General features: G+C 44.7%; 1 protein-coding gene across 7 annotated transcripts in view; it reads left to right on the top strand.

Moving 5' to 3' along the window:
- The window catches only part of FLNB (filamin B), a 139,511-nt gene that overhangs the window by 65,115 nt on the left and 51,250 nt on the right, over positions 1–23,146 (top strand). For all 7 annotated transcript variants that reach the window (XM_061397397.1, XM_061397396.1, XM_061397395.1 and 4 more), the window contains exons 5-18: positions 5,392–5,510; positions 6,326–6,403; positions 7,519–7,681; positions 8,265–8,462; positions 11,057–11,194; positions 12,933–13,059; positions 14,027–14,163; positions 15,481–15,674; positions 17,583–17,696; positions 18,288–18,431; positions 18,662–18,785; positions 19,118–19,278; positions 20,419–20,509; positions 20,772–20,941. In XM_061397397.1, coding sequence (XP_061253381.1) covers positions 5,392–5,510; positions 6,326–6,403; positions 7,519–7,681; positions 8,265–8,462; positions 11,057–11,194; positions 12,933–13,059; positions 14,027–14,163; positions 15,481–15,674; positions 17,583–17,696; positions 18,288–18,431; positions 18,662–18,785; positions 19,118–19,278; positions 20,419–20,509; positions 20,772–20,941 — 1,958 coding nt within the window. The remainder of the gene's footprint in view (positions 1–5,391; positions 5,511–6,325; positions 6,404–7,518; positions 7,682–8,264; positions 8,463–11,056; positions 11,195–12,932; positions 13,060–14,026; positions 14,164–15,480; positions 15,675–17,582; positions 17,697–18,287; positions 18,432–18,661; positions 18,786–19,117; positions 19,279–20,418; positions 20,510–20,771; positions 20,942–23,146) is intronic.

The raw sequence follows: 23,146 nt of genomic DNA, 5'->3' as shown, positions 1-23,146 counted from the left end.
CCTGAGATAAAGAAAGGGCTCTTCCTTCCATTTTTCAGATGAGCAATCAGAGGCCCAATCCACAAAGGAAAAGGGACGTTGGCGTGGAGGGAGAAGGTGAATGGGGAGGTCTCCCAGATTACCATGGTGGGGTGTAGCAGGAGCCTGGGTCTTCTGACTGCAGATTCATTTCTCCTTTTGGTTATGTGAAAGCTCTGCAGGTTTCCAGATGCAGTGGGAGCTATTGTTAACCCCTGGCAGATACTTCCTTGCTAAGACATCCTGTTTATAATCTCCCAGCCAGCTGCCAGGAGTGTTCTGCTCGAAACGTTAGAGTAGGTCAGAGGCATTCTGAGGAATTTGGTTTTCTGGTTGGCACCTGACTTCAAGCCTGTTAGCTTTTTTTACAGAAAACAGTTGCATTTCAGCCCAGTGTGGTTTCTGGTAAAAATTAGTACAACAGGATACAATTTATTCTCTTTTCTGTGGTGAGGGGGAAGAGTACATTCTATTTTCATAATTGCAATTAGGGTAACACACACACAAAGTATTTCCCATGTTTTCCCAGATTTCCTATAATCTGCCTATTGCTCTTAACATTCTAATGTGTTCTCTTGCTATGTGTGTGTGTGCATGTGTGTGATTGTTGAACTGTTCAAAAATATATTGCAGGCATGGCAACATTTTGCTCCTCAGAACTAAGCAAACCTTTCCTAAGGATAGAACATCCTCTTATGTAACCATAGTATTCATTATCACACATAAGAAAATAGGACAATAATTTCATAACAGCTCATATGCAGTTTATAATTAAATTTCTCTCTTGTCCTACAGTTGTCTGTTTTACAGTTTTTCTTGTTTTACACACCGAGATCTGATTAAGACTCACTTTCTACATTTGCTTGTTACTTTATCTGAAACTCTTAATCTAGAATAATTTTCCCTAACTTTCTTTTCTTCTTTTTTTAAATGGCATTGACTTTCTAAAAATGTAGAGCACTTGTCTATCCACTCATTCCCTTTGAAGTTAGCAGTGCCCTACTTGGCATCAGCTTAGTCTTGAAATGACACACGACCAGGGCAGTGTGCTGAGTGTGCGCTGTTCTAGCCCCATTCTTGTCTTTTTCAGCATGATTAAGAGGACAGAGAGTTCTGGAACAGACCTACTTGCCATTTGAAGTCCTTTTGGCAATGAAGTGGGCTCTGTGCCATCATTTGTGTTATATCGAGAGAGGGGACTTTGTTCAAAGCCGTACCCACAGTGCAGTCGAGTGAAGGTTGGCACGTCCCTGCATGCTTTAAAAGTGCTCTCTCTGAGCCATAGTCAAAGACGCTGGCAGGAATAAGGAATCTGATTTGAAAGGTTATGCTTCCCTTAAAGGCAGAAAAGTTGCAAACAGCCAAACCTCTTTGTCAACAAAATTGGTCAAATGGATTGAATCTAATCAAGGCATAAAGTGCTTGTTTGCAATAAGCTTATCGCTGGTGTCCAGTTTCCCTGTTGTTAATGTGAAACGGTTTCCTTTCACAGTGCTGTTTTCTAGAAAATGACCTCTTGTTGCAGCTAAGGAATGTGGCTAGTCATTGCCATTTCCTTCGTTTGACTCTGTAAGTTTTATATACTTAGGGAGGAAACACACACACACACATATATGTATCTTTTGTATTTTTGTACCATGGTAAAATGCCTATAACATAACATTCACTAATTTTAGGTGCACCTAAGACATTTTTTTAGGTGCACCTAAGACAATTCTTTTTAGGTGCACCTAAGACATTAAGTATATTCGTATGTTCACTGTGTTGTGAAACCATCACCTCTCTCCATCTCCAGAACTTTTTGCATCTTCCCGAATTGAAACTCTGTATCCACTAAACGCAACTCTCCATCCCCACTTCCCCGGGCCCTGGCAAGTGCCATTCTGCTTTCTGTTTCTATGTTGTTGTTGTTGTTCAGTCACTAAGTTGTGTCCAACTCTTTGCAACCCCATGGACTGCAGCTCAGCAGGCTTCCCTGTCCTTCACCATCTCCCCGAGTTTGCTCAGACTCACGTCCCTTGAGTCGGTGATGCCATCCAACCATCTCATCCTCAGTCGTCCCCTTTTCCTGGCCTCAGTCTGTTTCTATGGCTTTGCCTCTTCTGGGTACCTTGTAAGTGGACTCACACAGTATTGATATTTGCCCTTTTGTGTTTGGTTTACTGTATGTAGCATAGGGTTTATAAGATTCATTCATGTTGTTGCATGTATAAAAATTTCACTCCTTTTTCAAGCTGAATAATATTTCGTTGTCTGCATATTCCACATTTTGTTTTTCCATTTTTCTGTTAGTGGACATTCAGGGTTTTTTAATACCTTTTAGCTATTGTGAATAATGCTGCTGTGAGCATATGTATACAAGTATCTGAGTCCCTACTTTCAATTTTGGGGGGATATATGTAGAAGTGGAATTGCTGGATCATATGGTAATTCTATGTTTAATTTTTTTGTTAAGTAGAAAGACAGAATGGTCATTTTAGGGAACAGGGCCACATGTGAGGCCACGTGGGCAGCACCTTAGGTATTACCTTGTCCTTGATGAAACAAAGCGGAGGGGCAATTTGTTCTCTCCTGTGTGGCCATGTTGCTTTGTTTCTGCTGACAGAACCAAGACCTAGAGAATGTTTCATCTTCTTTAAAGAGTTGGTGTTAACCAAGTTGCAGTTACTAGCTGGTCAGCATTTGCAGATCTGTTCACTGAGACCCATTGACTGGAAGGAGGGAAGGCTGGCGTGATATGAACCTACAGCCACAAGCAGGCCTTTGTGATGGGCTCCCTGGCAGGCTTCAGCATGCTGAAAGCGTGTATCCATGGGCAAGCAGAAGCCTTTAGTGAAACCTGTGTTCTGTATGGAGCATCCACTGCATAGGAAGCCCTCAGCACGTTTAGTTCTGAGTAATCCTAGGGAACAGTGGTTTCTCTGCACGGGAAACATTGTCTCTGAAATAGATGTGGTTCTGCTTCCTAACCAACCATGGTTAGCCAGAGATGAGCCCAGTCTCCGGCCTTGGATAGGCTGACTCTGCAGGCTGTTGGAGTTAGATGGAGTGGGTATTTATAAATATTTATAAATATTTTAAGTGCATGATCAAATCTCTGTTAAATGACATAATTGTTATATAAATTTTAAGCAAAAGAAAAAGTTAGAAAGCAACAATTCAAAGTCCTATTTCTTAGCTGCTAGCCCCATTTTTTCCCTTCAGAGTTGGAGGTATTCCTTTCTAGACATTTTTCTATGCTGAAATGAGTTCAAACTGTATATTTTCTTCAATTTGCATTTTTTTACCTAACAGGATATGTTATATAACTATCTAATCACCAGTTTTTCTTAAATTATTTATTGGAAAGCTAATATACATCCAGCTATAGTAACAAATGACCCATTGTTTTCAAGCAGACCAATGGGAAAGAAAAGAAGAGATGAAGAGAAATCTAGGGAGTACATGAGGTTTGAGAGGTTTAGCAACCAATTGTAACATGTGAACATTATTTGGTCTTATTTAAACTGTTAAAAAAAATTCATTAGACTTTTTTTTAAGATCCAAAATATTTTATTTATTTATTTTTGTGACACTTCTAAGACTTTGAACACTGAAAATTTGATGTTATTAAGGAATTCCATTTGATATTATTAAGGAATTATCTTTATTTTTTGATGTGGGCATTCTAAAAATATCTTCTAAAGATACGTAGTGAATATTTATGGATGAAAACTAAGAGGACTAGGGTTTGTATCCAAATAATACAAGAGGAGAAAAGAGGTGAGAATGAAGCGGTGAAACAAGATAGGCTGTGAGTTGACAGTAGTTGAAGCTCAGTGATAGGTACGTGGGATTCATTTTAATATCTCTCTTTGTCTGTATAGGTTGAGGATTCTCCATAATAATAATAATAAAAACTTTTAAAAAAGTAATACTTCTGGGAAGATGGAGTAGAAGTACTTTTTCTAATGCTTCCCACTAAGTGCAACTAAAACCCCTGGGAATTTTCTACAGGGTAAATGTAAGGAGTCTCAGAAAGAAATTAAGGCAAAGCAGCTAGAGATCCTGGGTCTGAAGACTGGCACTGTAGTGAATTCCTTGAATGGTTGAAAAATTCCTAAATTTGGCAAAAAAAAAAAAAAAACAGAACATAAATCTACAGCTTCAAGACACTGAGAGAAACCCAAGCAATTTCGCTCCTTAACATTTAGCCAGAGGAATAAAAGCTTAACATTTGCACACAGTCCTGCGTATGAATGTTTATAGCAGCTTTATCAGTAATAGACAACTGGAAACAACCCAGATGTCCTTCGCTGGGTGAATGGTTAAACAAGCAGTGGTGCGTCCATATCGTGGAATATTACTCAATGGTAGAAAGAACAGGCTTCTGATACAGGCAGCATCCTGGATGAAACTGCAGAGAATGATGCTTGTGGATAAAGCTAATCCCCAAAGGTTATATAATGTGTGATTCCATTATATGACATTTTGAAAATGATAAAATTAGAGATGAAGAGCAGATTAGTACTGTGAAGGGTTACAAAAGGGATGGCTATGAAAGATCGCTATGAGAGTTCCCTGTGGGGTAGAAATGTTCTGTATCTGGATTGTGCCGTGACTTGTGATATTGTACTAGAGTTTTGTGGGATGTATCCATTTGGGAAACTAGGTAAAGGGTATTATTAATTCTTACACTGGTATGCTACTCTATCTCAAATTAATTTGCTCAATCATTCAACTTACAAATTTAATTAAAAATAAGTGCAATATTTAAAACATTTTAAGTAATACAAAAATGATCTTTAGGGAATTCTCTAGTGGTCCAGTGGTTAGGACTTGGAGCTTTCACTGTGATGATCTGGGTTCAGTCCCTGCTCAGGGAACTAAGATCCTGCAAGCTGCATGGTTCAGCCAAAAACAAAACAAAACAAAAGTGGTCTTTAACAAAAAATGAATCACACTTTGTCTTCTTCCCCAAGGCAAGCCCTACTTCTAGTTCCCACATCATTTTCACAGTCATACAATGTAGCCTTTTGACTGAAGTTCTCTGAATATTTCAGAACTGAATATTGCTTAAATACCAAGGACAAGATTTGAGTTATTTTACAAAATTTATTTGGATGCATTGAGTCTTAGTTGTAGCATGTGGGATCTAGTTCCCCGACTAGGGAACAAACCTGGGCTCCTACATTGGGAGCATGAAGTCTTAGTCACTGGACCATGAAGGAAGTCCCCAAATTCGTGAGTTTTTGACCTGATTATCCCCATCATGGTTTGTCACCATCTCCCACATGGCAGAAGCAGGAATGGGTTTCCTGTCTCATTTCCCTGAAGGAGACACTGTTGGGGCCTGAGCCAGTTTGTAATGTGCTTGTGTAAACCTGTGAACAGGTATCGAGCCCACTGGGAACATGGTGAAGCAGCCGGCCAAGTTCACCGTGGACACAATCAGCGCCGGGCAAGGTGATGTCATGGTGTTTGTTGAGGACCCAGAAGGGAACAAAGAGGAGGTATGTTGGAGGAGGCTGCCTCTCCTGTTAGTATCCCATGGAAACTTTGGCCCTTATAACAGGGCCAGGAACTAGTTGTGTCTCTATTTTTCTTATTAAAGTTCAAAATAAAAGCTTTTTTTTTTTTCTTAAAAAAAAAAAAAAAGGAATCCTGAGTCTTATAGCAGTTAAATTCACTTGCCTAAGGGTTGTGTTTAAAGTATCATATAAATTGATACCCAAGGACACACATTATATAATACAATAAAATATTGCATTTAACTATTGTTACTGATAAAGTACAGTCCAGTAGCAATACTGATTCCCGACGCTTTCCCCATGCTGATCATCCTCTGGTTCCTCCCTCAGGACCTCTGCACATACTGTTTCTTCTGTCTGCCTATCTTCTTGAGACTGTATTTTATTCCTAGCGCTGAGCACCATCTGAAGTCCTACGTTTATCGGCGTGACTGTCTGTTTCTCCCACTGAGGCAGGAATCGTGCCTGATTTATTTTTGGCACCTGTCCGTGGGCTTGGTGTTTCATAAGCTCTTAATAACTACTGGGCCAATAAAGGGTTAGGTTCCTAGCTTCATAGTGTCTCTCATCTGGAAAGGTAACAGCCCTGAGACGATGGAGGCCTGACTTGTGTGCTAATGTGACATGGTTTCTATAACTTCAGGCTGCTCCTCTTGGAGCTTCCTGCAGGAGTGGTGGGCCAGAGAAGAGCCAGGGCAGGTTCTTGGCCTGGCACCTTGCCATGGGCCCTTGGCGAGCACAGCACACTTTTACTCACACCGGTGCCTTCTCTAACTGTCACTCATCTTCCCTCCTAGGCACTCGTGACCCCTGACAGCGATAAGAACAAGACATACTCTGTGGAGTATCTGCCCAAGGTCACCGGACTGCACAAAGTAAGATAAGACATCATGGCCTTTGCTTGAATGCTCTCTGTGCTTGCTTTGATAGATGCAGAAGAAGCGTGGTTTTCTTAAGTTCGCGTCTATTTATCATCTATCTATCTATGGTTGCACTGGATTTCCGTTGCTTCTTGCAGGCTTTCTCTTGTTGTGGCAAGTGGGGGCTTCCTCCAGTTGCGTTGTGCGGGCTTCTCGTTGCGGTGGCTTTTCTTGCTGTGGTGCGTGGGCCCAGTTGCTCCATGGTACATGGGATCTTCCCCGACCAAGGGTTGAGCACTGGCAGGTGGACTCTTCACCTTCGGACCATCTGGAAAGTCCCTTAAATTCTCTTCTGATTTCTCTTTCTGTTTATACAAGTATCCATGTTCATTGTCAAAAATCTCAGATCCCTGTGAATCAGACTTGAGATAATCGCTACTCCATGCAGATTGGTTCAATTCCATTAAATTCTTTGCAGTGTCGTAAGATTTTTCTGACTCCACCGAGATGACTAACAACTGGAACTGCAAGCCTGGCGTGTAAATGCTGAGCTATGGGCTCTTTGTCTTTAGCGCTTCCTTCAGTATCGGTCTTCACAGTGCTCCGGAGGCTTTGTCAGCATCAAAGCCTGGATGCGGAGAAGGCCAGCTGACTAGAGTGGAGGCCAGTGGCCCACCGAATCCGATAACCATAAGAATTTAAAAGATGAGGACTTCGACTCAAAGTTTAGATAGAAATCTATCTTATGTCTCAAATCCATGTATCTGAAAATGGTCTTGTTCCTGTGAAAAATACTTTGACTCTTAGATTTGAAATCCTACGTGATATTCCACAGGGACAGTGGTTCCTTTTGCAGCTGCCTTAAAGAATCTGGTGTCTAGAGACTGAAGTGCTTGTGCATATGCCACTATAGAGGCTAGTCTAGGCATGTCTGGTGTGTTTTAGTTGGCTAAAGGCCTGATGTCCCAGGCCCAGCTGTGTGGTTGGTAGAGTCGGATGGGAGTCCCACTGAGGCTGCTTCCCCAGAGCTCCTGGTTCCAGGACCTTTGTGTGTATGATCAGGAAGATGGAGGAGGAGGTGGTCTCACCGAACAAGAAGTGATGATGTCTCCCCTGCCTGTCATTTGTAGGTCACAGTCCTCTTTGCAGGACAGCACATCTCCAAGAGCCCATTCGAGGTGAATGTTGACAAGGCCCAGGGAGATGCCAGTAAAGTCACTGCGAAAGGCCCAGGCTTGGAAGTTGCCAGCAACATCGCCAATAAGCCCACCTATTTTGACATCTACACAGCAGGTACACCTCTCCTCTTCCAGAGCCGGAGATAATCCTTAGAAACCTGAGATGCTGGACTTTTTGTCTTTTGAATCAACAACAAAACTACAAAATTGCTTTTTCAAATGTGTTGGTTATATTTCTAGATTTTTCAAAACCAGCTTTTCTTCTCTAAAATCTCATACTCAATCTTAACTTTGACTATTAATAATCAATTTCTGACTTGACTAAATTAATACTCCAAAGAGACTAAGGTTTAACAATCATCTCTTGGACCAAATTCTATGCAAGGTCCTGTGGGAAAGAGGGGTAAGCAAAGGAATGAATAAAACACAATTCTTGAATTTTCAGCTTTCTTTTCAATATAGAAATTTTAGGAAATAGGGATTGTGGGAAAATGAAAGTTGGTTATGACCCTCCTCCCCATAAGCAACTTTCCTTTCTCCACCTTCCTTATTTCTGCTAGGAAACAGGTCTGGGTATGCATCTTCTGAATGCCTCTCTGTCTCCTGTGGTTTGCATTTTATACCTGCTTTTGCTCTCACTAACAGGGAACTTTCTAGAGGGCGACTTGGACTCATGGCCTGTTCTCTCTTTCTCCTAGGTGCTGGCGTGGGCGACATTGGTGTGGAGGTGGAGGATCCCCAGGGGAAGAACACCGTGGAGTTGCTCGTGGAAGACAGAGGAAACCAAGTGTATCGATGTGTGTACAAACCAATGCAGCCTGGCCCCCACGTGGTCAAGGTTTCCTTTGCTGGGGACACCATCCCCAAGAGTCCCTTCGTTGTTCAGGTTGGGGAAGGTGAGTGCTGGGGTAGCTGACCACCTCTGGTTCTGGCATTCAGGCTGGCTGTGCATGACAGGGCCCAGCACTGAACTCAGACTTGTCATTTTGCTGCCAGGGCCCCTTTGGCAGGAAGTATCCTCAAGACATTAATACTAGTGTCTACTTTGTCCTCAAGATACTAACACTAATAGCTTCCTACACGCTGTACAGTGACCTAAGTGCGTTACTTATATTAACCTGTTTCATCCGCCCCCAAAACACGTCTGCCGGGATTCATGGTCCTTACTGAGAGATGCAGGATGGAAGCTGTGTGAGGAGAGGGTGTCTGTGGCTGAGGTTAACAGCAGGGACATGGCAGGTCCCCCGTGGCCTCCTTTACTGGCTGTCAGGCAGATAGCATGACAGCAGCTAGTCACGACACCAGCCACGGTGACCCAGGGGCTGTTGCTGTTCCCAGTGGGCGCCTGAGACACTGAGGCTTAGGTGTCGTAAGGTATGAGTATGGACTAGACCAGTGGTCCCCAACCCCTGGAACCGAGCTGCACAGCAGGAGGCACGCGGCAGGCCAGGGAGCAAAGTTTCATCTGTGTTTACAACTGCTCTCCATTGCTTGCATGACTGCCTGAGTTTTCCCATCTGTCAGGGCAGCAGCAGCATTAGATTTCTTATAAGAGCATGAATCCTACTGTGCTTGAATCATCTCCAAACCACTCGCCTCCACCCCGGGCCATGGAAAAATTGTCTTCCACAGAACTAGTCCCTGGTGCCCAAAAGGGTTGGGGGCCGCTGGACTAGACGTCAGTAGGAATAGAACCGTGGTCTCTGTCAGCTCCTTAACTCCCGCTGCAGCCAGAAGCATGCATTTTTCTCTAATGTTAGACTCTGTCCTTCTGATTTAGTTACTCTCTTTTTTTACCCCCAACTCTGCTGCCTTTTCTAACCAGTACTTGCCTTTCCTGTTCTGTTCTGTGCAACTGCGTCTGCAGACCTGGCTTCCTCTTCTGAATCCTGCCTCTTGGCCAGCCTGGAGCCTGAAGCTGCTGGCTTCCTAGTCGAAAGCACTGGGCCAGAGGCATCTCACTGGGTAAGGGCTGGTTGGGTGGGCATCTCTGCCAGTCCTTGTGCTGCCTCCGGTGTCCACCGGGCCTGTGCTCTTCATGACTGTGGGAAATTGCAGTGCAGGTGTTAGCCCCACCTGTCTGGCCAGACCCCAGACTCACTCTCTGATTACATCTACACATCTCTAGGTCATCTCAAGATGCTGGAAAATCTGGTAGTTTCCTTCAAACTTTTTAGTTCCATTTAGTGTTTATATGAACTGAGCAGTTATCCTGCTGATGTTGAGACTCTTGCCCATACTCAGGATTTCCATGACTTTTATTTTTTTAAAGATACATTTAAACCTTCCAGGGGAAGTCCTGTCATCCTGTTGTGACTTATTTCTGGTATGACCAACTTCTCTCCCCTTGACAAGGGAAAAAATAAACGTATTCAGAAACAGAACTTCATTTGACACAATGCAAGAAAGAATATTGAACAGCTTTCCTAGTTTTAATGATGTTTTCTGACTTCCTTTCACTTGTAGATTACTTTTTTCATTTCTGGCATATCCATCTATCACTTGTACTAGTTACTACTTAATAGAGTTTTTCTGTTGATGTACTGACCCTTCCTTCCTCCACTTAAATGATTTTATAATAAGCAATCTTGTCTTCTGGAGTCTGTGACACCCTAGTGTATAGAGGGAGCCTGTCAAATATGCAGTGTCAGGTTTGGAAAGGAACCACCTGACATTTTACCCATTAATCTCCCATTTCTGTATTTAATAAGGTCGCTCATGTTACCAAAAAAGTCCCAGGCACATCGATGTCTTTTATCAACCTTCGACAAACCCCATGGAATCGTTTTGTGAACCTCTTATGTAGGAATGTTAGAAGCTACCTTTTCCCTAGACTTACAAGTTTAGGTTTTTTAACTGGATCCAGAAATCAAATTGAGAGTGGAGTTTACTCCTAATTATAGAGTAGCCACCTGCATTCCAAGGACCTTGTAACAGCACTGATATGTTTGCCTGCCTTGGTTGAGGTGGGGTTGATCTGGTCTCTTTTTGCACCATCCTCTGGCTCTTCCTGTGGAAGAGAACAACATTTAGACTTTTAGAAACGACTGATCCAAAGTTTGGAACCAGGTCAGATGTTTTCAAGTGCTACATTTTCCAAGTAGACCTGAAAAAGCCCAGTCTTCCCAATTACTGGACCCTTGAGTATGGCAGTGAAGTTTGAGCAATGTCCAACCCCAGGTCTTAACTCTCTTTTACCACGGAGAGGATAAATGCCAGGATTCAGCAAATACCAGGAGTCCAGCGAATTCATGCTGTGCGCTCCTGCTTTCTTTGCCAAAGTAACTTTTCCCCAGTCCCTGGACAAAGTTATATTGTGTCTTTATTTGCTAGCCTGGTGTGCTCCCTGAACGAGACCCCTGGTCTCGGGCAGCTGCTGCACACTCTGCAAAGCAAACGTTTTCTTGGCGGGTGGCTCAAAGTTACCTTGGCTTACTCAACTCAGACTAAAGAATAAAAGGTTAAATTGATGTCGAAACTGTGCTTGCAGCCTGCAATCCAAACGCCTGCCGGGCCAGTGGCCGAGGCCTGCAGCCTAAAGGCATTCGCATCCGAGAAACTGCAGACTTCAAGGTTGACACCAAAGCTGCTGGAAGTGGAGAGCTCGGCGTCACCATTAAGGGTCCTAGTAAGTGCTCCTTTGCTTCCCTGTCTCAGTGTGATTTCAGCTTGACAGCCATGACATATGGGTCTCATCACACAGCCAGTTCTGATCAATTTATCCCAGAGAGCTGTGTCAGAGATTGGAGGCTCTCTCTGCTCATGTAGAAGGAAACTGATTGTTTAGTAATGTCTGCCCTGGATGTGGGAACAGTGTTGGATTGACAGCCTCACATTATGTTAGGATTTCCGGAAAAAGAAATAAATATTGGACCTGGAACAGCAACATGAAATGGCCCATTTTTTTAAATCTGAGGAAACCTAGGCTCAGAGAGGAAGGGTCTTGTCCACAGTCACAAAGCTTTTAAGCATCTGAGCTGGAATTAGCCTGATCTCCAAAGCTGGAATAAGCCTGATCTCCAAAGCCAGTAATTTACCCCTCTACAGGTTACATTTTATAGACAATGAAATTATGGCAGATACCTAATTACTTTGATGAGTGCTTATAGAAGGAGAATAAATTCCCTACGATTAAGTCTTCTCCGTAGATAAATGCCACCTGTGGAAGAGTGCATTGCACCTTGCAACTCATTCTCGCTCTTTCTTGAGAAAGGAGACAGGGGAACAGGTATCTACTCTCTTCATGAGTTCCCCGCCCTGGGTCAGAGAAACAGCTCGACATTTTCCAGTTGTGAGTGCAGTAGCCTCGGCAGTTTTACTCCCAGGCTTTGTAAATCCTTGCTTCCTCTTCCGGGACTGTTCTCACTCCCCTATGTTCCTAACAGGCTGTGGCAGGAGTGTTCTGAGCTCCAGAAAGTTAATATTTGATCTCAGAGCACTGAGTTTTGGGGCAGCTGTGCCCTGAAGGCAGCCAAGGTTCTAGACTGCCCAGACCTGGAGTCAGGCTGCTCTGGGGCTGGCCTCCCTCTTGGCTTGTTGCTACAGGAACTGAGGAGGCGTTCTTTTTTTTTTTCTGACCTTGGATTCTTACTTGACTAAATGGCTTTCCCAGCCAAACCTCAGGGCTCAACATAAAACAAGTTCCTGCCTGATGGCTCAGTCTGGAGTTTGTGAGGTAGCCTCTGAAACCTGTCTTCTTGGAGATAGCATACAAGAGCATTCTTGCTTTCATTGTCCAGCTTTAGTTGAAAAGGATATGCCAGGATCCTAATGCCAAATACTCATAAGCATTTACTCCTTCTACAATTTTTAAAAACTTTTCTTTGCCTTTTTTATGTTGGAATGTAGGCTTCCCCAGTGGCTCATTGGTAAAGAATCTGCTGATGCAGGAGACATTGTTGATTAACAATGTTGTTATATTAGTTTCAAGTATACAGCAAACTGATTCAGTTATACATACATATGTATCTATCCTTTTTGAAATTCTTTTCCCATTTAGATTATTATAGAATATTGAGTAGAGTTCCCTGTGCAATTTTTGTGGGCAGCTAAAAAGGATGGCTTTTTGATCATTGAAAAATATTACCTGCCTCAGGGGTTTAGGACCTCATAGGCCCCTCATACATGAGAAAGCTTTCTAAAGCCAGTGAGTTGGGAAATCTTCAATTTCCCCTTACTTTGAAGTAGACATGTGTCTGTTTTCAGCTTTGGAGTAACCTCCCAATTTGGGGTGGGGGAATCCCACACTCTGAGACCATCCACATGGTTTTATTTTGTGGCTGTTGCTGTCTTTCTGTTCCTGTCTTATGGATTCTCGTTCTGAGTCTGGATGCCTATTGGAAAGACGGTGTGCTTCCTTCCCACAGAGGGTCTGGAGGAGCTGGTGAAACAGAAAGGCTTTCAGGATGGAGTCTATGCATTTGAGTATTACCCCAGCACCCAGGGGAAATACAGCGTCTCCATCACGTGGGGGGGACACCACATTCAAAAGAGGTGAGTCTCTAGCCGGAATTGTGTCATCTCCCGAGGCATGCTCGGCCCAGGACAGGCTTGTAGTGCTCATTTCCCAGGCCGCAGGAGGGAAGGGGAGCTGCTCTGTCAAAAGCTTTTTTTTTTTTTTTCTCTTTTTTCAGAACAGTACACAGTCATTTGGCCTGTTCTCAAATGCAGCAGAAAGTCGCTGTGGTTTCAGCTGCCTCGTTTCAAATCAAAAGCTGGCGGTTTAAAGCTGTGGGGAGGCAGACAAGCCAGGAGGAACAGTGATACAGAGCAAATGGGCTGTGTGTCTATACCCCTAATTTAAACAGATTCTCTTTCTTTCGATGTGTGCCTCTCTGTTCATGAATGCCATGGGTAAAATGGCAGGATCTGCTATGGTTGACATTAGAATCCTCGCTGTGAGTGCGGTCAGGATGCGAGGGGCACAGTCTATAGCTCTGCCTTGTGGGCTTCACTTGCCTTCCCTGTATTCACATGCTTTCCAGCTTTCCTGGGGGCAGCTTTAGGCTCTGAATAAATTCCATTTACTTCAAGAGATGTCTGTGTATATTTTAAGCTTCTGAGAATCTAAGCAATGTTTTTTAAATCTCCTGTGCCGAAGTTAAAGCACGTTTATTCATGTTTGAGATAAAGCATATTCAACCCAGTTTTTTGTTTTAGCACTGGCAGCAGATGGAATGTAGGCACTCGCTTGGCCTTCCAGGGCTCACAGTCTGGTGTGAATACAAGGCAAATGACCAGGATAGTGCCAGGCAGTGTGGTTTGAAACAGTCCTATTACATGATATTGTTGACATAACAATGGTTGTGGGGGAACCTGTATGGAGGAAGGGCTTGGCTGGAGCTTGGGGCTGCAGATAAAAGGATAAGGCCAGTGGAAAGAGCGTGTATAAAGAGCTTGTGGTTGTATGTAGCCCTTTCTTTGCTTCTCTTTAATGCTTCCTCTGTTCCTTTCCTTCTAGCCCTTTTGAAGTTCAAGTTGGCCCTGAAGCAGGCATGCAGAAAGTCCGTGCATGGGGACCTGGCCTCCACGGCGGGATTGTTGGGCGGTCAGCAGACTTCGTTGTGGAGTCCATTGGTTCTGAAGTGGGGTCTCTGGGTAAGTGGAAGTGGCTTCTGGTGGCTGAGATTGCAGGGGGACTGAGTCACGTGTTAGGCTGTGTATTGAGGCCTCCTCTGAGCCTCACTACCCTGAGCCTCCTAGCCTCCTGACCACCCAAGACCATCTCTGGACACTCCTGATGAATTGCAGTTCCCATGTTCTGCTTGTCCTCTGCCTCTGGCACCAGCATTCATTCATTCGCTAGACCATGAGGGCAAAGGCTGCCTGTGGATGTTGTGCCTAAAACAGTACCTGGAAAATAGTTGACACATGGAGGATATATTATTGACTAATCCTTAGTTTAGATGAATGAATGAAGTTTGCTGACATTAGAAATTTGGAAAGTGAATACTCTTTGAAGCATAGTTGAATGTATTTTAAGTAAGCATCTGATGTAGATTTGATCATTTTAGAACAAGGGTCGGCACCTCTCCCTGTTAAGGAACAGATAGCAAATATTTCCGTATTGAAGGTCGTATTCTCTCTGTCACAACTATGTGACTGTCATTGTAGCCTGATAGCGACCATAGATAATGCGTAAGTGAAGGGGTGTGGTTGTGTTCCTTATTTACAAAAACATGCATTGGGTCAGATCTGGTTCAACAGTTTAATGATGCCTAGGTTAACAAATAGAAATAAGCAAAGAGGAAAAATTAGGAAATCAGATTTAATTTTTCTGTTTAGAGAAATGATAAACATCTTAGTATATCCTTATAGACTAGAAGCAGTATTAGACCTTTCAGTATATCCTTCTAGACTTTATTCCTGTACATAGGCATACAAATGTTGATCTGCTGCAGAAGTATCTTTATGTCTTTCTGCCTCAGGTGAATATAGGATTTGTCTCAATTTCCCATGGCATCTATGGAAATCCAAGGCGTGGATATAACTACTGTTAGGCCCTTCAGCAAAATAGCTGAAGAGTTTTGCTATAAAAACAATGCTGAATATATATCCTTGTATCTGACTGTTTACACACATCCTTGGTTATTTCCTTCAGATAAAAACCCAGAAGTGGATTTGGTGGGGGCAATGGGTGGGTATTGTTTTAAGGTTTTTGGCTCGTGTTACCATATTGCCAACAGAAAGATCTGCTGGTTGACCTTTCCGTTCAATGATGTTTAAAAAAAATATGTTAAATCCAACCTTCCATCTCTTTTGAAGACTTAGTAAGCTTGATTTTGTGGGAAAGGGACCCTAGCAGATATCAATCTTCTGGCTAGCACTTGGTTTTCAGGGAGGCAGAAGGAATGGGTTGGTAATAACCCAGACTAGATACCTTGTAACCAGAGGGTCTTCCCACCCCGTCCCCAGGGTTTGCCATTGAAGGCCCCTCCCAGGCGAAGATTGAGTATGACGACCAGAATGACGGGTCGTGTGATGTCAAGTACTGGCCCAAGGAGCCGGGCGAATATGCCGTTCACATCATGTGCGACGATGAGGACATCAAGGACAGTCCCTTCATGGCCTACATCCACCCGGCCTCGGGAGACTACAACCCGGACCTGGTGAGTCAGTGTGTCGTGTTTGTATCCCCTCTCCTCTGGCTCCTGGCATCCTTTCCTGTGCCCACAGAGTTTCCTTGTGTAGCATGTGAAGAAATCACAGAGAAGAGCCTTTTAAAGCTTAGGAAGTTTCGGAAAAGACCTGAATTAGAAGCCTGGTAGTACCTCTTGGCGGCCTTCCCAGGTGGTTCAGTGGTAAAGAATCTACCTGCCGTGCAGGAAATGTGGGTTCGATCCCTGGATTGGGCAGATCCCTAGGAGAAGGAAATAGTAATCCACTCCAGTATTCTTGCCTGGGAAATCTCATGGACAGAGGAACCTGATGGGCTACAGTCCATGGGGTCGCAAAGAGTTGGACATGATTTAGTGACTGAAAAACAAGTACCTCTAACATGTGGCAAGTAACTTACCTCTCTGGCTTCTGTATCGTCCTCTATAAAATGGGAACGATTCCAGTGGCTACTTCCTACAGTTTCTGGCATGATTCAAGGAGGTAACATGAACAAAACCAGCTCTTATTAGCATAGTGCCTGGCCCACAGAGGGGGCTCCATAAGCTACTATTTTTCTTGTACCCCAAGCATCCCATTTCAGTTTTACCACTTTCTATAGGTGTTATCTCAAGGTGCTCCTTAGATAAAGACTTGTTAATTTTTACCCCCAGCTCCCTTTCTCTTCAGTTGGAGCCGTGTTTGCAGTGTCTTCAGGAGCTTCTCTGAATCGTTTCGCAGGCTGATAAGCATGAAGTCTGAGCCAGCTGGGCTTTCAGCGGCACCCCCACCCCCCACGTGTGCTGTTTTTGGCCCACATGGACAGCTGACCGTAGGCTGACATCAGTCCAGCCTGGTAGCTGCTCCTCTTTGTCCAGCTGCTGGTTCTTTGCTCTCTGGGGGCTGCAGGCTGTTGGGATGTTGTCAGTGGGAAAGGCTCTGAACCCCCTCCAAGCAGGAGCGTTGAAACTGAGCACAGCTGGAGGTCTGTGCACTGGTTACTGCACACATTAATACAGGGAGCATGGGCTGGTGTGGGGCCAGGTTTTACAGTTTTTCTCCTGCATGTTTTTAAGTTCTAGGTTGCGTGTGTGTGTGTGTGTGTTCAGTCGCTCAGTCGTGTCTGACTCTTTGCGCCCCCGTGGACTGTAGCCCACCAGGCTCCTCTGTCAATGGAATTCTCTAGGCAAGAATACTGGAGTGGGTTGCCACTTCCTACTCCAAGTTCCAGGTTACGTAGCATTTTAACTACCATAACCATCCTGTTATGTAGGTACAGTAAGTCTCTTATATACGAATGAGTTCTGTTCTTAGAGCACTTTCCTAAGTCGAAGGATGTTATCCTGGGTGCCTCACTAACACAATCAGCTCTATGGTACTGTACTGTAGTAGGGCTACCCGGGTGGCGCAGTGGTAAAGAATCTGCCTTCCAATGCAAGAGACGCAAGAGAAGCAGGTTCGATTCCTGTGTCAGGAGGATCCCCTGGAGGAGGGCATGGCAACCCACTCCATTATTCTTGCCTGGAGAATCCCATGGACAGAGGAGCCTGGTGGGCCACAGTCCATGGGGTTGCAAAGAGTTGGACACGACTGAGCATTCATGTATGTATGTACTGTAATAGATTTATAATACTTTTCATACAAATATGTACATAAAAAACAAACACAAAAAATAGACAGTTTTAATCATACAGTATAGCACCTTGAAAGGTGCAGTAGTACCTTACAACAGATGACATACAGGGGCTGGCACGCATATTCCCATCTTTGAAAGTTCACAACTTGAAAGTTCATGTGTAGAGGACACTGTCCCGTGAAGCCAGACGTCATTTCCTCTCTCCCCCTTCCCTGGGCGCCCGTCTTCTGATAGTGTAGTTAGCGCATTACAAAGACAGGGAGTCACTATTAACCCTTTGCCCCAGGTGCAAGCATACGGGCCAGGTTTGGAGAAATCCGGATGCATTGTCAACAACCTGGCTGAGTTCACCGTGGATCCTAAGGATGCCGGAAAAGCTCCCTTAAAGATATTTGCTCAGGTAAGTTTCGACCTGCCACCTGTGCAGGTAATTGTCAGGTAACGGGATACATATAACAGCGAGTGACCAGTCCCTTGGATCTTCAGTTTCCTCATTCACACGTTGCAAAAATGATTATTTATCTCAAAGGGTTTATGTGAGGACTAAAGGGGATTCTAATATGTAAAGCAGGGTGCTTTTCTCATCTTTATGCTTTGTGTTCTGTGGAAATCAGGCTTGTCTGTTTCAGATCTCCCCATAAATGTCCTTTAGTGTGGCTGTGATGGGAGGGTTTGTAAACAAGAGTGTAGCAAATATGTTTCTCTCATTTAATTGAATTTTGGCCCCAGGATTTGAAGGCAGGAATCACAGTTAAGAAGCACTGAGTGACCACGGCTTTCCTTTGGGAGACCGTTTGTTGTTAGCAATTAAAGATAATAAATGCACATAGTGTTTTATCACTTGTGTTCACTGTTTTGAGAACATGGCCCATCGTAGGCGCTCCGTGAAATTTGGTTGGATGAGTGAGTGGTGATTTGGGAAGACCCATGACCCTGTTTGATGGAGACAGTGTGAGAGCCAGCTCTGTACTTGGCCCCTGCTCTTCTGCAGGACGGGGACGGCCAGCCTATTGACATCCAGATGAAGAGCCGGATGGATGGCACCTACGCCTGCTCATACACCCCAGTTAAGGCCATCAAGCACACCATTGCCGTGGTCTGGGGAGGTGTCAACATCCCGCACAGCCCTTACCGGGTAGGTTATGAAGTGGAAGCCTGGTCCTGAGGCAGGTCTGGGCTCCATGCTTGATGGTCAATGCAGATACATGGAAACACCATGCTTGGTGTGCCTTGGAAGATGGCGTGGCCAAAAGGGCCGGGTGCTGTAGATTGCCCCCACGTATAACGTTCTAACAACTGATGGTGTCTTTACTGGGTCCACATGGAGCAGAACTTGATTACAGCTTTTGTCCCTGTCCTCTCTAGGTCAGCATCGGACAGGGTAGCCATCCCCAGAAGGTCAAAGTGTTTGGGCCAGGAGTGGAGAGAAGTGGACTGAAGGCACACGAGCCTACTCACTTCACCGTGGACTGTACTGAGGCTGGCGAAGGTGAAAGGGGTTTCTACCCAGTGCGCTCCTTGTTGCTTCTTGGGAAAGAAGTTCTCTTTGTAACGTTTCAAGGGCAATGAACTTTGAACTGAGAAACAGTCCACCTGAATAGATGATTGTTCATCTAATGAGTGTCTGAGTCAGTTCAGTGGTGAGATCTTTGCTAATCCTCCGTTCCTGCTCCAAAACCCTGATTTGAATACCATCCCTTTCTCAGGTCACTTACTGGAAAGTTCCCAGCTGCTTTTCTGGGGTGTGAGCTTGAGCTGGAAGTGATTACATGGGACGTGCTGTTTCTTGTAAATCAGTGCTAATAGGCTGGTCTGTTCCAGGTGATGTCAGCGTTGGCATTAAATGTGATGCCCGGGTGTTAAGTGACGAGGAGGAAGACGTGGATTTTGACATTATTCACAACGCCAATGATACGTTTACTGTCAAATATGTGCCTCCTGCTGCCGGGCGATACACCATCAAAGTTCTCTTTGCCTCTCAGGTGTGTGGGCATGGGTTCTTTCTGGCCACCTGTGTGTGTATATTTCCTTTTTTTTTTTTTTAGCAACAGAGAAAGTATCTTGAGAACTGTGCCCAATAGTTTTTCTCTCTGGTTGCTTAAAACCAAGAAGGAATAACAACACCCAAAACTAAAATGTTACCACTTTCTAATGAAAGTAGGGATGCATAGTCAGTCAGTGGTTGAAAGCCAGGCTCTGGAAAGAAGTTAGATTTTTATAAACTATCATCAGGTTTTTGAATGAAATGTAATGAATTTCTAGATTGTGTTCTACTTCATTGTCTTTGAAACAATGACCTTGGCCTCAGCCTTAATAGGAAGTGTTTAGAAGTTTCAAGTAGGGTTCATATTTACATGTGATAATGAAGACCAGGAGGAGCAGTACCCGTTTTAGGAACCATGGAATCTTGATGATTCAGATGCATCTTACATAAACATAGGGACCTCAGGAGAAAGCTCCGTGCCTCAAATATTGGTCTTGAGTTGTCTTCATCCATTTGACCTGTCCTGCCTTTATAGTATAAGGTGTTTTTTTTTTCTAACATCAGGTTTATTATATTTTCAAAAATATTTTGCCAGGAAACTTGACATTTGGCATCATAGTTGCCCGACCAGGGAGCAAAGCCATTGCCCCCTGCAGTGGAAGCATAGAATCTTAATCACTGGACCACAGGGAAGTCCCTGCAGGATTCTTTTGGAAGCATTACAGTCAGTGCCTTGCTAATCAGTTCCTTGCATTCCTCTAACCCTAGCTCTCTGCTGTCCTTGAAGGACATTTCCTTCCTCTGATCCCATGTATTATTGTTTGAGGTTTTATTCTTGTTAGTGTTTCTGCATCCTAAAAGTACTCAGCATTTGGTATTAAAGGCTCAGAGTTTTCAGGGTGGTTTATGGACACTCAGGACCTTTAACTGTGAGGTCAGGGATCCAGGGATTCATGAGTGACCACTGATGGCCCTTACCTGATGCTAGCATGTAACGACTTGACCGATCATTACTTAGAAGTTACTCACCACCCGCTAGACTGGAAGTGCTGAGGTCTCTGTCTTTGCTTTGGGCAGAAGTTTAAGCTCAGGCAATGGCTTCAGGGACTTTCCTCCTGAGACTGTATCTCTGCTACAGGAAATCCCCACCAGCCCTTTCAGAGTCAAGGTCGACCCTTCCCACGATGCCAGCAAAGTGAAGGCAGAAGGTCCAGGGCTCAGCAAAGCAGGTAAGAGGGCGTGTGCGCGAGCTCACCCTGGAAGCAGTGGGCCCAGGGCTGGAAGTGACCTGCCTCCCCTAGAGCAGGCGCTCTGTCTGGGCTTCAGTTCAGCAGAGGCTGTGCTCAGCTGAGCTGCTGGCGTGGCTGAGTGCCAGCCCCTGTCTCCACCTCCTGCCTTCTGGAAGCTGCTGTTGATGAACCTGTCAGACTAGTTCTAAAAGTGAAACTCCTCCAGCTGAGCCTGTCTCCTCACTTCACTGTCTCCTCCCAGGTGTGGAAAACGGGAAACCCACCCACTTCACTGTGTACACCAAGGGGGCTGGAAAGGCCCCGCTCAACGTGCAGTTCAGCAGCCCTGGCCCTGGCGACGCCGTGAAGGATCTGGATATCATCGATAACTATGACTACTCTCACACCGTTAAATACACACCCACCCAGCAGGTAGGGCCCTGCCTGGCTGGGCTGGGTCACTTTGGACACCAGGGGATAATCTCAGCTCAGATCCGTGCTCCTATGTGAGAGAAGAGATTCACCCTTTCCTTATGAACCTCTCTAGGAACGCTGACACGAAGCCTGGCTGGTTCTACCAGGAGGGCCAGGAGGCTTCCCCAAGGACCGGCAGGAAGCTTGCCGTCCCTCCTCACCCCAATTTCCCGCCTCCATTCTGGGTTTTAGCAGAGAAATGCTGAGCTCTTGAAATTGGACCTAGTGTCTGCCTCTCTCTCATAGACATTGTCCCCTCCTTACCAGCTGCCTTTGAGTCTTTTGTTAGTTACTCAGGGGGAAAGAATCGCCACACCTCTGTTTATCCTTGCTGGTCTTTTTGCCTTACCTCACCCTTTTTTTACAAGGGGGTACAGTGGGGTCTTTCTCAAAGAGCTTTTAGTCCCTCAATCCTGAAGCAGTCCTTCAAGCTCTAAATTATTCCCTTTTACAAAATAGAGGAATACAGACAGGATTTTGTCATGCCACATGCTTTGCTGTTTGTTCTAGACAAGAAGGGCCTACAAATCTACCTCTCCATATGAATTTATGCCTACTTGTTAAAAATGTTGTTTTGATTCATGCCTACACCTCTAGGGTCTGTGGAGCATGTACTCCTGTAGAAAAAACTAGATTATGCTACTTCTGCATAGTGTTTCAAACAGTCACTCCAAACCTCTGAGAATCCTTCATTTTTTAAAACAATTTTTGACAATGATTATTATTTTTTGACCACACTGTGTGACATGCAGTATCTTTGTTCCCCAACCAGGGGGTGAACCCACACCCACTGCAGTGGAAGCATGAACTCTTAGCCACTGGACCACCAGGGAACTCCCCCTTCATTCCTGAAGCAGAGCCCCCCCTATATGAGAAATGCCATTTGTAAGAGAGGAAGGGCAATGTTTTCTGCCAAAGCACTGTTTAAGAAGCATCACTCCTACCCCGGGCCTTGTCAGTGAGGACCTCGCTGGAGTGCAGTGGGGCAGAATGAGGGGTGCAGTGAGGATGAGGGAATGGTGTGGGTGTCCCCGTGCAGTGGGGGCTACACATCCTTGGAGATGGAATCTTTTCTATGAAAACCTCCCTGGCGGTGCGAGGTTCTCTAGGGCAGGTTCTTGTGTGGCCTTTCATCTCCATGTCTGCTTCTTTCAGATCCTGTGTCTATATACCTTTTTGTGTTTCGGCAGAGCTGCTAGAAATTAAGTTGCCAACATCAGGACAGGTTTTGACTTGCATCCCCAGAAAGGACTTTGGAACTACCACTGCCCTGTCTCTATGGTTTCTTTCTGTCCTCAAGAGGGTTGGTTATTAGTAATGGTAAAAGGGAAGCTCTCATAGGTGAATGCCATTTTCTCATTAGGACCTCAGTGCTATGTAGGTCATTGTTTTCCTGCTGATGCTTATCAGGGCTGATGGAAGCCTCAGCACTGGCGACACCAGCTCGATAGCATCTTTGTTTTCAGTTCTCCACATTCCTGAGGAGAAGGTACATGGCCACGCTCACTGGTCAAGATCACAAGATCATAGGTTCTTCTAAAAACATGCTGAGACCCTTGATCCTGTATCTATAAGCCTTGTTGGGTTTCGGCTGAGCTGCTGGAAAGTGGCTAAGTAGCAGATGTCAGGGCAGCCTCAGGTTTTGACTTGCCCCCTCAGAAAGGACTTTTGGACCCAGTGCTCTATTAGTAATATGGCATTACTAATAATATTAGTAATATATGTGTATATATTTTATTTATTTATTCATTTTTGGTTGTGCTGGGTCTTCGTTGTTTAGTCACAAAGTCGTGTTTGACTCTGTGACGCTGTAGACTGTAGCCCGTGAGGGTTCTCTGTCCATGGGATGTCCCAAGCAAGAACATTGGAGTGAGTTGCCATTTCTTTCTCCAGGGGATCTTACCAACCCAGGGATGGGACTCACGTCTCCTGCATTGGCAGGTGGATTCTTTACCACTGAGCCCCCAGGGAATCCCTAGTCATGGCATGCAGGATCCTTATTGCAACTGAGAACTCTTAGTTGAGGCATATGGGAATCTAGTTCCTTGACCAAGGATCAAACCCAGGGCCCCTTGCATTGGGAGCACAGAGACTTAGCCACTGGACCACCAGGGAAGCCTTGAGATGTGACACTCGTGGGGCAGGGAACCCAGTGATTTTGTG

The sequence above is a fragment of the Bos javanicus genome, chromosome 22 (assembly GCF_032452875.1).
Source record: "Bos javanicus breed banteng chromosome 22, ARS-OSU_banteng_1.0, whole genome shotgun sequence".
In the NCBI taxonomy this organism is placed as follows: domain Eukaryota; kingdom Metazoa; phylum Chordata; class Mammalia; order Artiodactyla; family Bovidae; genus Bos; species Bos javanicus.
This window is presented reverse-complemented; position numbering and strand designations above follow the sequence as displayed.